The sequence below is a fragment of the Hibiscus syriacus genome, unplaced genomic scaffold, assembly GCF_006381635.1.
Source record: "Hibiscus syriacus cultivar Baekdansim isolate YM2019G1 unplaced genomic scaffold, ASM638163v2 tig00116962_pilon, whole genome shotgun sequence".
Lineage (NCBI taxonomy): Eukaryota > Viridiplantae > Streptophyta > Magnoliopsida > Malvales > Malvaceae > Hibiscus > Hibiscus syriacus.
In genome coordinates this window covers 7,019,587-7,035,871 of record NW_024063488.1, presented here as the reverse complement: position 1 = coordinate 7,035,871, position 16,285 = coordinate 7,019,587, and the positions used below count along the sequence as shown (strand labels likewise).

Here is a 16,285-nt window from a genome sequence, read left to right as displayed (position 1 = left end):
AAACAGGATTCAAGAGCCCAAGGAGCTTCGCAGCCTCTTGAATTATTACGTATCGATGAATTCTGACGAGTATCATGGGATTATACTAGAAGTTTTCCATGAGGTTTGCACTGATTTATTCTTAAGTTGTAAACGCCATTGAAAAGCAACGTGATTCTTTTTTTACCTCAGAGAAATGGTCTGGCAGTTTGAATAATTATGAACAATGTATAATGCATGTCTAAGGTGTTCTTCACCCATCATCGTGTAGATTAATGATCCTTGTGCATTTTGTTATAACTTCCCTACTTTGACGCCTTCAGTTAAGGACATGCGATAATTGAGTCGAGTCCATGCCAGCAAAATGTATAATTTGCATTTCTTCTGAGAGTTTCCTCGCATATTGACATGTAACAGCATCTATACATGCTGAGAAATCGATGATTAGTTTCATAGACTTCTCAAGATTCAACTTTCTTTACACCAGAAAATGTACCAATTAATCTCTTATTCAAAAGGATTAATAACTAATAACAACGAACTATAAAGCTTGTCCACTGATTTGCCACTACAGGGTATTTTCGTCGAAGGGAAAATCGTAAACTAGGACGAAGGGAAAATCGTAAACTAGGACGACAATTTCGTCGGCTTGCTATGGTGCTCTTAAGGAATGAAGGCCTAAAATATTCTGTTGAAGATAGATATATAAAAGTTTCACATATTATTACATCTCTCGCTTACTTGAGACAGCAAGTTGGAATAAGGTCTTACAACAAATACTGTCCATGACCATGTATTATTTACCCATATAAGTATATAGTTCTTACATCAATCTAACAGAGTTTAAGTTCATGGGTTCAAGAGACTGCTGCCCTCCTTGATGAGCACAAACACACTCCCGGCATCCCCTCTTGAAATCCGCAGTTCGTCGTCGAGGTATGTTGTAAGTAACCATGATTCCGCATTGCTGTTTGACAATGGGATCTTCAATGGCGGTTGGCTGGAAATTGTCTTTGCAACAGATGAAGCTGTGTCTTGCACAGAGGTGAGCAAGCCTTTAAGAGGAGTGAGATCGATTTTTTGTCCCAGAAATTCCACATTTTCTGGTAACACTATGGAGTCTGTCACCTGGGGAGTTCCAATGATGCCTTCCTGAAACTTGATCTGCACACAAAATTCACAACAACAACAAAAAAAAAAGAAAAAAAAAGAAAGAGCAATTTTAAGTCACAACCAGAGTCCAGAACAACTTCAAAATTAGTTTAGCAGAAGAAAAGTAGAGCTCTAAATAAACGTACCTGCACAAGTTTGGGGCTTCGGACCTCGAATTTGGCATTGGTGCTAATGGAACTCGAGGCCAATGGTCCAGAGAGCTGAACAGAGTTCTGCACGGTGAGATTTTCAGCATCGATGGTCTGCGATATTTCCTCCACCTTGACTAATTGAAATTGACCCCTTGACAACAACGGAAACATTCCCGGGAAAGATGTGTACCTGTGCCACAACACAATAGTCGGTGTTGGTGTTTATAAGATAGTGCAACTGCAATAACCCAAATTCTCTAAGAAAAAAACTTCTTTTTACTACCGTCGACTCAATAAGATCAGCTCATATATATTCACTAGTCAATACAGCTTAAGTAGGCAGTACTCTAAGCTACAAATAATTCTATTAACCCAAGTCAATCAACCATAAGGTGATAATTATGTTTCTTAACCAACGTTTTGTTAGCAGCAAGACAAAGAACTTACGCGAGAATCCACTTGCCATTGAGGAGAGGCAACGCCTCGGTGGATGCTGGAGTTGGGTTCTTGGCCTCGAGCTGAGTTATAAGCTCAACAATCTCAGCTCTGGTCTCACTACTAGCTTTCAATCCACGATCAGTCCCATAAAACGAATCCACCAAAGCTTTCTTCATGCTCTGGATTTCCACCAGTTCGTCGGGCTTCTTCTCTTCTTCTGCCACAGCCGCTCCGGGACTCTCTATCACAGCCGGCTCCTCCTTGTCTGGGCCCCATTCGTCGTCTGCATCCGAAGCACGGACCTGGAAAACATGTCTTGCCTGGATTGATTTCTGGGTCAAAAATTGAAACTTCTTTGTCAAATTCTGAGTTGGTTTCGCAGAATTGGGAGGCAGAGCCGAGAGTTTTGAGGTGAAGTTACTGGGCTGTGAAGTTATTAAGAAGGTCTTGCATGGAAAGTTATTCAATTGAGAAACTGTAGCCATGATTGTGTAAATATTACAGGCAAGGGAGGATGACGAAACAGGGGTGAATCAATATATGCCAGTGTAAGTGTAAACTATACAATATCGACAGTGACCAAATCAAGGAAAGCCACCGTGTGATTTCTTAAATAGTTGTCGGAACGAAGCTGGGGGATATTATGTCTATTTTGCATAGATAAATGTACTTGCTTTCGACACGTGGATGTCTATCATTTTAAGGATGAAGGAAACAAAAAGAGTGCGAGTGGTTCGAATTTAAGATTTTGTGACGTGTCGGCACACGGCAGATATCGAAGCGAGCGCTATTGGCGTGTAAACCAACTCCCGAAGCTTCTAAAACTAAAATATCTCTTCTAAGAGTAAAATTAAATTATATATTTAGTCATTCAATTATTATTTTTAATTTTATTTAGTCATTCAATTATTATTTTTTAAAATTTTACTTAAAGTTATGTCTCACTGTTAAAAAAATAAAAATAATATTAATGTGTCATTATAAAATAATATTACATCATTGAAAAATAAAAAAAAAATATGTCATATTAACAGTTCCGTTAATTTTTTAACAATAAATAATCAAAATGTAATGTTAAGTATGACTTAAAAAAGATAAAATAACCTCAGTCACAAAAAATGCCTTATAATATACGATTTTAACCAACTTTTTTTGTATTTGCCAAAATGACCAACTAAATCGCAATGTGATCGATAATTCGCAACGCGATCGATAATTCACAACGCGATCTTCGGTATCGCAAATCAGTTTCCAGATTCGCAACGCGATTCTGACTATCGCATTGCAATTTCCCAAATTCGCGTTGCAATTTTCCTAATTCGCAATGCGAATACGTAAATCGCAACGCGAATTTGGAAAATCGCAATGCGATTACGTAAATCGCAATGCGAATACGTAAATCGCAATGTGAATCTGTAAATCGCAACGAGATTCTGACTATCGCAATACTGAATTTCAAATTCGCAACTCGATTTCTGAATTCGCAACAGGTTTTAATTTCGCAACACAAATGTTTTGGGTATATAACTACGCAGCAGCAGCAACTCATAACCTAAATCCCTAAATCGCAACTCATTCCATCTCCATCTATCACTCTCTCCGGTGACATCCGTTCCTATATCCAACGACATCCTTCCCCATCTGGCTACAGTTTTAGTTTCGCAGCTCGTTTGTTTAGTAAATTAATTTACAATAATGAAATCATCTAATGTTGATCATGTTTGGATCGATTTGTGTTTTGGAGGGTCATGGGAGAATATTCATGGTGTTTTACAATATATGCCTTTACCCATGAATCTTCAACTAAAACTGTCATTAAAAAAGTTAACTTATGAAACTCTAATGTTACGTGTTGCAAATAAATTGAATTTAGAGCCCCTAAGTGGATTTAGGCTATCTTATCAGAGAAATGGTAAAGTTTATTTATTAACCAACAATGAAGATGTTGAACGATTCATTGCTTACATTAGTGTTTCAAGTGATGATGTTACACTGTATGTTGTTGAACCTAGAAGTAGTGAAGTTGGGTCAGTAGCGGGTAGTAATCAACTAAGTTTTTCAACCCCAGTTTATGGTGCTCAAAATTTAATGGTTCCACCACAATTTCATCACCAAGCAAATATTGTTTCATCACATTTCCAATACCAAACACAATCTCAAAACCCACAACCTTTCCCTAATCCAAATCCCAATCAACTTTCAGCACCAAATTCCGGTTTTCGTATTGACCGTTACACGATGATGAGCCAAAAAAAAATTGTGAGTACTAGTCAGTATTCGAAATTTGATCTTGGTCAATACCCGGACTTTGATCTTGGTCAATACTCGGATTTGATGATTTTTCAGAAGAAGAAAAACCCTGCGTGTAATGATTTTGATATTGGTCAATACCCGAATTTTGATGATGAACAGCCGTTGCCGAGGAAGATGTTGTTGATGATAATGAGGAGGAAGTTACGACTGTAAATGAACATGTTGAACATCCATTCTGTAATTCATATAACACTGAAGAAGAAAAAGAAGAAGAAGAAATCCCCAAAGAAAAGTCTCCAAGAAAATGCCACGGGAGTATACTGGAATATGCCAGAATTACTTCAGATACCGGAAGAAGATTGGTAAAGATAGCAGTTGATTGTTACACAAAAATTATTCGTATCAAGAAAGATGATTGTTTTGATACAAAAGAAGACTTGAAGATAGCTTTGTATATGAAATGTGTGGAATGGCTATCAACTAAAAGTTAACAAATCAAGCAAAGATCGTTTCGAAACAAGGTGTATGATTGACAAAAACTGTATGTGGCGTATGATTGCAAAGAGGATAAAATATTGCGAAATGTTTCAAGTTAGGACTTTTATTGATAAACATACATGTTCAAGAACCCAAGTTTTTCCTCACCATAGACAGGCAAACAAAAAGGTGTTGGGTGGTTTTCTGGCTGAGTTAATGTTTTTGAATGGTAGGGTATATCGGGGACATGAAATTATGACTGACATGAATGCTCGGTTCAAGATCAGTATCTCATATTCTCAAGCTTTGAGAGCCAAATGTTATGCCTTGGAATTATTGAGGGGGTCGCCAGAAGCATCGTTTACCCAACTGTCGGCTTATTGTCACAATTTAAAGCTGAAAAATCCTGGTCGGTAACTCATATCAAAACAGATAGAGATGGACGCTTTGAGTTGCTGTTTATCGCCATTGGTGTTGCGTTAGTAAATCAATATAATTGTTGACTCATTTTGTTAGTTACATGCATTTCAATTTAAATGATTATATTTCTTTATATATGCTTTTGTAGATTCGTTTCGTTTATTAATTGCATGCGCCTAGTTATTAGTTGACGGAGCACATTTAAAAGGTCATACTTTGAGTAAACTTATTAGCAGTAGCCATGGATGCTAACAATGGGATACTGCCAATAGCTTACGGGGTTGGCAAATCTGAAACCTCTGATTCATGGACATGGTTTATGGGGTATCTTAGGGATTGCATATGTCCTATTAGCAATCTGACAATCATATCCGATAGGGCAAACTTAATTGACAACGTTGTTAGAAGGTGTTTCCCAGATGCTTTTTATGGACTTTGTGGTGTTCATTTGTAGAAATATAAAATCAAGGTCTGCTGGTATAAAAATCACAATGGACATACTGGAAGGCTGTAAAAGCTTATCGGGAAATGGATTTAATAAGCATATAAACTGTTTAAGACGTGTTTGCCTCAGTGTGCTCAAACACTAGAAGATGTCGGGTTTGAAAGATGGTCAAGAGTATATCAACTTGGAGCAAGATATGGTTTCATGACGTCTAATAGTGCAGAATCAATCAACGGTCTAAGTCGTCATTCCCGGAAATTACCCATTACTATGTTAATGGTTTTTCGAGCCTCTATTCAACAGTGGTACTACAAGAAAAGAAACCATGCAAGTATTATTTCTTTAAATTCGTAACTTATCATATATTTACTAATATTATTTATTTAAATTTACAGGAACATTGGAACATCGTGTTACACCATGGACAGAAAAAAGATAACGAAACGTGTTGTGAAGTCAACGTCATGGAGAGTTGAACCATGTTCAAACACTTTGTTTGAAGTATTGGATAATAACTTAAATGGGCTTGTCGATCTAAATGCAAAGACGTGTAGTTGTATGAAATGGCAAACATCTGGTTATCCGTGTGGCCATGTTATAAAAGTTTCTCTTCATCTAAACCAAGATGATTTAAGCGCATACGCTATTATTGCTACACTACAAGTATATCGACAGACTTGGTGATTGTCTACCCTATTCCACATCCTTCTGAGTGGGACATACCAGATAACTTACAAACAGTTTTGCCACCAGCCATGGACAGAAGGCTACCTGGGCGACCAAAAAGTCACGATCGTATACCATCTAAGGGTGAAGAGAAGAAGAGATCGACATGTAGTCGGTGCAAGGAAAGTGGCCATACAAGGTTGACATGTGGATCACCAGTGCCATCACAATCATCTTTTCCTCTACCAAAATATGGATCCTCATCAAAATCTCAATCACAACCGGCTTCACCTTTTGGGACTGTTAACTTAGGTGATTTTTAAATGCAAACGTTGTATTATAGGTATATTATGTGTGAGCTTTTAACATTTTCAGTTAGGCACGTATTAGTAACTTGAGTTTGAGCATTGCTATGATATGTTCAGTTGTTATCACTTATTAGACATTCATTTGACTATCGCAACGCGAAAATCGCAACGCGAAAATCGTAACGCGAAAATCGCAACGCGAATATGACTATCGCAACACAAAAATGACTATCGCAATGCGGAATTGACTATCGCAACGCGGAAATGACTATCGTAACGAGAGAATCGCAATGCGAAATGAAAATTGCAACGAGTGAATCGTAATGCGAAAATGAAAATCGCAACGCGAAATTAGTCTGTTTTGCATTCAACATAATGCAGATTGAAATCAACAAATCAACTATTACATTTCAATAAATTAAACAAGCACAAATATTATGTACACATCAATTAAACAAATCAACATATACAAATCATCTTTTACAAATCAATTAACAATCAAAAATAATAATGAAATCAACTTTGCACCCATACATCCATTTCACGCAGCTCACTTCAGGATTAACCTGCAGAAACCAAACATTGAATCAACAACACTTTCTACACATCTAAAACCTGCAAACAACAAATTATTGAATTCTAGCTACTTAACCAAACATTTTCAAACCAAAAAGAGTAAATATGTTTAACAACACTTGCATTTGACTTACGCGGATGCAGGTAAGCAGCGTCTCGCATATATCGCTCTAGCCATAAAATGCCGAAACCACAAGCCTACTGCACCTCTATCTTTATCGGTGGGAGGTAGAAAATGTACTTCCTGTCGTCAAACGCTCCAAGCACACATACGAGAGAACCACAATCCCCTCTGGCTTCCTTCGTTTGTTGTGGCGCGCCTCGTCTCTGATAACTGTAACATTGAACTTCTTTGGCTTCTTATTTCCAGACTTAGTCCAATAATCAATTGCATCCAAGAATTTAGCCAAATGAGAGCTCCATCCCTTAATCATATCTCTCAAATCAGACAATGATATATAATTTATCATGCTGTCATATACTATTGTCTTTAGGGATGGGAGCTGAAGATCGACGAGAAGCCAATGAGTACGGTCTAAAACAGGGATAAACACCTGCATCGAAATGTAATAATTCAAATTGCACACTTATTTATGAATACCTTTAAAATATTTAAACAAATACACTAACCTTATCGAGCTCCCACCATGCAGGATAAAGTTTAGCTTGTCCATTAGCCAACACATATGATTCTTGTCGTTGATTCTTCAAGTGAACTACGTGAAAAGACGTCGGCATAATTGTATATCGTTTTTTTAATATTTTCTTCAATTTCCTTACAATTAGAAGACGTGTCACCCATGCATCAATATTTTTACAAAAAAAGACATATATTAGTGAATTATATAATTTTAAAAAAAATTAATCAAACTGAAATATAAGAAATATAAGACTTACCCCCATAGAAATAGCGTTGTCTTCAACCCCTAATAATACACCCCACCAAGACCGTTCAATCAACAAATGCTATCATCGTTGAGTTTGTATATCAGCATAACACCCTTGGCTCCGCTCATGTAGATAAAAATCAACTGCGGTCTTAGCCCAAAGGGTATTATCCAGAATTGTTTCCGGTAGTTGTTTCCTCTCCACTTCATCTGCCGGAATGGTACTGGCCGGTAACTTATACGAAAGCCAACAGTCATCCATCATGTCCGGCACGTGAGGGGGCTTCTCAATAATTCGATATATTACGCCGTGTGAATCGGGATCTAGAATGTTGGGAGGGACCTCTTCAACGATGACATGGCTTTTGAACGGTGGGAGGGGACTCTTGAGGGATGATAGGGGCCTCTTGAACGATAGGGGAGGCCTCTTGAACGATGACAGGTGAGTCGGGCTTTTTCTTACGGATTCTTCGCACTATTGGGGTGAACGGAGACGTAATGGCACGTGCACGCCGTCTGATGCGTGAACTCCGTCTTGCAAGAAAAACCCGACGTAGAGTTCCACCTTAGCGGCCGCTAAAAATAAATTAATACATAGTAAATAAACAGACATGATATTAAACAGTGAGATCAAAGACAAATATATTTCAAACTTGCACGGTATTCACCAAGTCATTATTATCATTGTTCACAAATGCATCAGATAACATTCCAGAAGTAAGCACTTATATAAACATTTAAAAGGACAACATATAGGTTTAGTGCAGGTTCAATGACAATATAAAGAGTAGTAGTTTATTCTTGAAACTTAAATTTTCAACACTGTGAAGTTAGTATTTGTATTTTGGTTGAAGTAATGCAATTCTTCAAGTTTTCAATTTGTAGAAGAAGAATAGAATCTGAAACTTAAAATCGCAACGCGAAAATCGCAATGCGAAAATGACTATTGCAATGCGAATTTGACTATCGCAACGAGAGAATCGCAATGCGAAATGAAAATCACAACAACAAAATCGCAACGCGAAAATGACTATCGCAATGCGAATTTGACTATCGCAACGAGAGAATCGCAATGCAATTTTCATTTCGCATTTCGATTCTCGCGATAGTCAAATTCGCATTGCGATAGTCATTTTCGCATTGCGATAGTCATTTTCGCATTGCGATTCTCTCGTTGCGATAGTCATTTTCGCATTGCGATAGTAAACTATTTTTCTTCTGCAAATTGAAACTTGAATGGATTGCATTACTTCAACCAAAAGATAACCAAAAACAAATACTAACTTCACAGGGTTAAAGAATAAACATTTAAATAGTATTGGCAGCGATCGAATGAATTTACTAAGTAATCTAAGTGAAATTACTAGTAAATTTATCATCAAGTTAAATATGAAAAATATTAAACTTACCTCGTTGCGTAGAGTATGAACCTCATTCTGCAACGATGCTACAATCTCACGTAGAGCTGCTACCTCACCACGTAAAGTAGACACCTCAACACGCTATGCACCATTGTCATCGCGTAAAGTACCGATCTCCTCAAGCAAGGCATTGACCTCATTACGTAACTCCCCTAACTCATCTCGTGGAGGTGGAGAACAGGGAGATAAACGTCGTGGCATCTTTGCCGGTCGTCTATCATGAGGTGATGGTGGAGAAGAGGCTCGATGATGTGACAGAATAGGTGATGACTCTCGTTGTGGAGGTGTATATTCGGGTCGATTAGGTGTAGGCTCTGGGTGAGGTGATGGCTCTCGAAGTGGTGACTGCTCATCATCCGTACCATCAAAAAAAAGCTTACTAGCCTGTCACCAATCAGTGGCAAGCTCAGCTTCCGTGGTGTCAGCCTCTGTAATGGAGTGTTGGCCTCCTAACAATATAAAAGCTCAAACAAAGTTAAGCGTGTACTAGTAATAACTTGTTTATAAACATATGGTAGTATTGGTGTTAACTTACATTATTTATTGTAGTATACGGTAGTAAATCTTCCCATTGCTGCAAGGATTTCCTCTTCCAGGAAATAGCCCTAGAATATCATTAAGTTTTTAATGCATATGTCTGCATGGCGGAAAGGCCTCAATATCCAAATCTACAAACAATATAATAACAAACTTAGTAATTGTTAAAGAATTAATTATAATTTTGGAAACATTATATAAAAATTATTACCTTAAAGGCCCAAATAAAGCCTGACAAAGTGTATTTGGAACCATAGCCACGCAAACTTTTTCGATCATTAAAGGCAACGACAACTTATTCCATGTAGCTCTCCATAGATACGAACCCCACGGAAACATGTTCCATGCATTTAGGTCCTCTACCAATTTAATTAGATCATTAGGAATAGGTTGTCGGGCCTCTCTGCCTAAAAAGCCGGCTTGCAAAAGTATTAGAAGGCATACTCGGACAACATCGACGTCATCCATCCGAGTAAAACCATCTTTCTTATTCAATAATCCGTCAAGTCTTCCACGTGTAAATTCGACTTCTCTCCGTTGACTGCTCAGGAAAACCCGGGAAAACCATGATAGGCGGGTAATATGTCTAGTGTACCGATCTACATCATCGTGTCTGAAGCGTAGACCGGTGATTAAGCAAAACTCCTCCCGCCCAAAACACGTATACGCCGGTGAAAAATCAAACCGTATCTCTTCATCACGACGTTGTATAGTCTCTGGTAGATCGCTAGTCATGGTTTGAAGAAACAGATGGGTCAACATAGCATCTCCACCCGGATGTTGTACTTTCAGTCATGGTCCGAAGCAAGTATCCTCAAATATTTTCTTTGTGCAGGTAAAAGCTTCGACAATTGTTTTGGCCAGGCTTACTTTATTTCTTAAGGTCAATTGAGCCGAATAAAAGTTCTGCAAAAACAATAAACATACCAATTTAGATACCAAAAACTATACTGTGAAGATATAACAATAAAGAGTAGTAGTTTATTCTTCAAACTTAAATTTGACACTGTGAATTTAGTATTTGTTTTTTGGTTGAAGTAATGCAATTCATTCAAGTTTCAATTTGCAGAAGAAGATAGTTTCTGAAACTTTAAATCGCAACACGAAAAATGAAAATCGCAACACGAAAATGACTATCGCAACGCGAATTTGACTATCGAATGCAAGAAATCGCATTGCGATTCTCTCGTTGCGATAGTCAAATTCGCATTGCGATAGTCATTTTCGCGTTGCGATTCACTCGTTGCGATAGTCATTCTCGGTTTCAAATACTAAAATTGAAAGAAACTTGAATGGATTGCGTTACTTCAACCAAAAGACAAACAAAGACAAATATAACTTCAGGGTTAAAGACTAAACAATTTAGCAGTATTGGCAGCAATCGAATGAATATAATAAGCAATCTAAGTGAAATGGTTAATCTATTATTGAAAACACCAGTAAACTTATCATCAATTTCAATATGAAAAACCTAATAATAATGCAAAAATTTCAAAATAAAAATAATTAAAAAAAACTAACCCTCGGTGGTTGATTTGGTTGATTTTCCATTTCTGACCGTGAATGATTTCGCCGAAGATGGAGACTGTTATCGCCGTAGGGACTGATTTCGTCGGAGATGGGGACGGATGTCGCCTTAGAGAGTGAGAGATGGAGATGAGACTGAGTTGTGATTTAGGGTTTTAGGTTATGAGTTGCGATTACAGGATATACTGTGGACGGTTCAGTGTTCCGATATATTAATATATTCGTGTTTGGAATTTGAAAAAAAAATACACGTTAATACGAATGGCGCTATGTAAATCGCATTGCGATAGTCAGATTCGCATTGCGATTTACGTATTCGCATTGCGAATTAGGAAAATCGCAACGCGAATTTAGGAAATCGCAATGCGATAGTCAAAATCGCGTTGCGAATATGGAAACTGATTTGCGATACCGGAGATCGCGTTGCGAATTATCGATCGCATTGCGATTTAGTTGGTCATTTTGACAAATCCAAAAAAAAGTTGGTTAAAATCGTATATTATAAGGCATTTTTGTCACTGAGGTTATTTTCTCCTTAAAAAAATAGTGGAACACTCAAAATAGAACCAAAATAATAGTTTGGTGACTAAACACTTAATTTACCCTAAAAACAACAGAATAAAACAGCAAAAATATTTTTTTAGGTAAAAAATATTTCAGAAACGAAAAGATCCTGCAATCAAGTCAACATTATGATCTCGGATGATCGTTTTCGTTTCTGCGAACCCCGAATTCCACAATTAAGCATAAAATAAGCCTATTTTGAAGGATGTCATCGGACTTGAATGTTACGGTTCACTGATTCAATCATCGAACGGACGACGTCATAATTATTTAAAAAATTTAATAAAATTATAAAAAATATTTTTTATATCACAAGTCATATTTAAAGCAAATCATAACATATATAAGTTAAAAACCATAAAATCAAGTGAAACAAAATGATTCAAATTAACTATAACATAATATTTAAAGTAAAACATATTAAATAATAAATATAATTATATAACTATAATTAAAAAATAAATTTGGGGCTAAAAAAATCATAACAAAATGATATTGTTTTGTTTAATTTTTTTAAAAAACAATCCCACATGACTAAGAAACATAGAAGAGCATCCCAAAAGTCTAAAGAGTAAAAATATGAGAACAAAACAATACCACATGGCTAAGAAACATAGAAGAGCATCCCAACTAACTTCTATAAATAATAGAGGTAATTTGACATTCAAAATCATTGAGTCTTTTGGTGAGCATTGAGTGAACTATTCTTTCACTTTAATCAAGCTCGAATTTTAGGCTTCAATCGAGCTTCTAATTTTTTTTTAGTTCGAAGCATTTTCGAGTTCAAGTTTCAATATTATATTTCGAATTCGAGTTAAACTTGATAATTTTTAACTCGTGAGTTTGAGTCGAGTTAAACTTACTTTTAAAATTTTCAAGTTCGAGTCGAGCTCAACAATACTCGAGTTCGACTTGGCTCGTTTAACAAACGACGTCGTTTGGTTTAATTTTTTTAAAAAAAATACAAAATTGACTTTTTTTTCGGTTTTCGCCGTCCAGTTCGAACGATTCAACGGTTTCGGCCGGTTCATAATAACGGTTCAACCGGTATAAATTAAACCGGACTAAACAACGATTCCGGTTGAACCGGCCGATCTTGTCCGATTTTCAAAACAATGGAAGGGTTCATAATTCATTTTAAGTTTGAATCAATACGATGACGTACTGATAATGCAGCATTATGGGCTAGCAATCCTTTTGAGTGAAGCCAGGTGCTTCAACCTGTTTTGGGAGGCTCTTTCAGACGCATGTAACATTCATAGGGCCATTGAACTTGGAAAGGTAAAAGGTTCTGCTCTTTGCTCTAACTCCCACAAAAGCCATCCCCGGAACCAACTCTTTAAACTCCCTCCTATCTTTTTCTCTTCTTCTGTTTTGCCCTTGACAGTGTTTTCTTCTGTCATTTTCATTAGTGCGAATCAATGCCAGAGGTGGGATTCTCTTAATTGTTTGTTTTTTTCTCGAGTAATAAGCTCACGGCACTTCCATACTGTATGCCTCATTCTTAACCATTTTCACACTCCCTTTCCTTTCGCTTAGAGACGTTATTTTTTCTATTCTTCCTAGCTGGTTGATTAGTTGTATTCTGGCCTCTGGGTTTTCTTTGCATTTACAGTATTCGTGATAATTACAGAAAATGAATCAGCTCCGAGCGTTGTTGCAGGAATCGTTGCAGCGGGAAACGGAAGCAAGGACAATCTTAAGATTTCTTAGAGAACAAATGGACGGTGCAGTTTGGGAAAGGAGACGGTGAAGGAGTTTCAAAGAACGGCTAGGATTTAAAGTCATGGGCTGCTGGGGACTGGGGGACCACATTTGGTTTTGGAACAATGACCACGAGCGCCAGAGACGATGACACTATAGTTGAAGTTGAAGAACGGGTAGACCCAAGTCATAATCCGGATCTCGGTTGTATTGTATCAACCCCGCTCCTGTTTCGTTAGGCATGAATCTGGCTGAGGCCTTAGCGGCCGAGCAACATTTTCGGGTAGCGTCGGGACCGGAGGGAGGTAACGCAGGGATTAGGGGGCCCGAACGTCGGTCAGGGTGTCGTTGATGAGGCTGTTGGAAGAGAAGGAGGAAGGTGGCGCTGAGATGGGGAGTAAATCAACGTGCTGCGTGTGCATGGGGAGGAAAAAAGGATCGGCATTTATCCCATGTGGCACACTTTTTGCAGGATGTGTTAGAGGGGACTGTGGTTGAATCGGGGGTGCTGTCCCCTCCGCAACCATTCAATCCTCGAGATTCTTGACATTTTCTAAAGATCGATCAGTCTTCCATGAATTACGATGATGGTGACTGGTTTGATAAATACAGATCATGGCGATGATGGTGCTGGTGCCTCGAGAACCTAAGACATGCAGGGATAAGGTTGACAGAGGGAATTTCATTTTGCTATAGAAATGACATTTCTTTTCTAATACTCCTATATACTATTGATACCCACTATTGGAAGTCTTGTTTCAATTTGCATTATTCTGTTGTTATTTCAATTTGCAATTTGCTATTCCTTGGTTCAGATTGCAAGTTGAACTAGCTTTAGTGGGCTTAAACAGCGCTAAAAACTTAGCTTAGTTTGTTTGAGCCATGCCCTAATTTGCTAAAGGCCCGTATTCACCAGAGTCAGTTAAATACTTTGAGCCAATGATGCCATGCTAGCCCAGTTGTAACATATACCGAGCAATCCTATCATTTCTCTAACAAATCCTTCATGAACAAAATGGACCCTCCACTTATAATATAATCCACGTCCCCGACTTCTGATTACTGATTAATGGTTGAGCCAAACAATGCATATGGTTAGAAGAGCAGCAAAGCCATTTCGTTTGGACCAACTCTTCAAGCAAGTGAGCGTCTAAACTCTCATCCGTGGCCTTATAGTCTAATTCAAAATAGTGCCACAATGAGAGTGCCATCGAACTTATTTCAAATTCTATATTTTATGAGAGAACGAAACAATGTTGATATTAAATGCAGACGATACAATTCGAATAATTAAATAATAAAAACATTAATAAACAAAATAAATAAAAACATAGTGCCACAGGAAGGGTTGTTGTCCCTCCAAAATAGTTGGGTATAATAGCATTCTAGTTACTTTCTAATTTATATATTATTCAAATAAGGTCTCTGTCTATCTCAACTTTTTATTGAATATTTAATAAATCCTTATCCCTTCCAACGTTCAATCGTAGCTTTTGTCCTGAAGATACTGAGAAAGAAACACGGCTTCTCCCAGATTCTTGTATTGGTTGTTGGAGGAGTTAACATCAATCAAGAAACTAAAAGGTTGATACATCAACCTCTAGTTTAGAACAGTCAAGCTTTGATAAGTCGTAGTCTCAGGGAGGGAATTTGTATGAATGTATGGTGATGACGTGAACTAATTGCATGCCACAAAGTCCCGATATGGTAAGTGATGGGGCATCAACCATTTATGTATGAACATATTGTTAAAGGAGGCAAAGCATGTGACTCCGATGGACCGGATCATAATGATCATTTTAGTTATGAAATGGATGTTTTCCTGCAACATGCAAAGTACCAATGTGAGCAGGAAGCCCTTTTTATTTGAACGTGGGTTCGTTTGCTTTGCACCAAAACACTACTTTTCAATATTCTTTTTGCCATCTACATCTCTTTCTTCTTTTAGGTTCAAATCTTTGTTGTCATCGTCCTCGTCCTTTTGCCAAAAGAGATGCATTATTTGGTGAAGTTTGGTAATCCATAAACCAAATGTTCTTATCTTCTTATTTTAAAACATAGTCCTCTTAATTTTAAACGATATGTTATTGTCTTTGTACTTTAAAATTTAGTTTGCCTAGTGGGACGAGACACTAGATCATTTAAGCAAGGTCGGAATACAAATCATAATGTTTGCAAATGGAACAAACTGGATTGAGATTGTCCTATTATGGATATCTATAAAATCCAATCTAAAATATAATCGATAAATAAATCGTATACCAACTCATAAAACATATTGTTATACGAGCTCATAGTTATAGACACTGGCAGAACATTAGCAAACCCAAACCTGTCGGCAAAAACTCGCAGCAAATAGCAGATATATATTTTAATGTCCGAGTAGTCTATACATAGTTGTTGGGAAAGCAATACTGGAAGAGGCCAAAGGAATCTAATGGGATGAGTTAATAAAACATGGCATGTGCACCAAGTACCTACAGGAATGTCTGAAAAATTCGGGTATGATCTCTATGCGCATGCAACCATTCATGCACTGAAAATCTATTACAGTTATGGGAACCAATCGGAAACTAAGATGATATATTTATATATATGTATAGATTTGTGTGAGGAAAATACTTTCAAGTGTCTAGATTTTAGGTATGGACATAATGAAAGATAATATTTATAAATAATAGTGAGTAGAATTATTTGCGACAATATTGATTACAAAACATGGATATTATATAATTTGAGGTGGGATGGCACAATGCAAGTTGTAGGGCAACATGATCAA

The 16,285-nt window shown here is 37.3% G+C and overlaps 1 protein-coding gene across 1 annotated transcript; it reads right to left on the bottom strand.

The window, feature by feature from the left end:
* Nucleotides 1-686: 686 nt before the first annotated feature.
* On the bottom strand, nucleotides 687-2,303 carry LOC120190676 (plastid-lipid-associated protein, chloroplastic-like). Its single transcript, XM_039193729.1, has 3 exons — nucleotides 1,731-2,303; nucleotides 1,278-1,473; nucleotides 687-1,143 (listed from the first exon to the last, which is right to left on the bottom strand). Exons 1-3 carry the CDS (start codon nucleotides 2,204-2,206, stop codon nucleotides 829-831), a joined length of 987 nt encoding a protein of 328 aa, XP_039049660.1. The 5' UTR covers nucleotides 2,207-2,303; the 3' UTR covers nucleotides 687-828.
* Nucleotides 2,304-16,285: the final 13,982 nt, after the last annotated feature.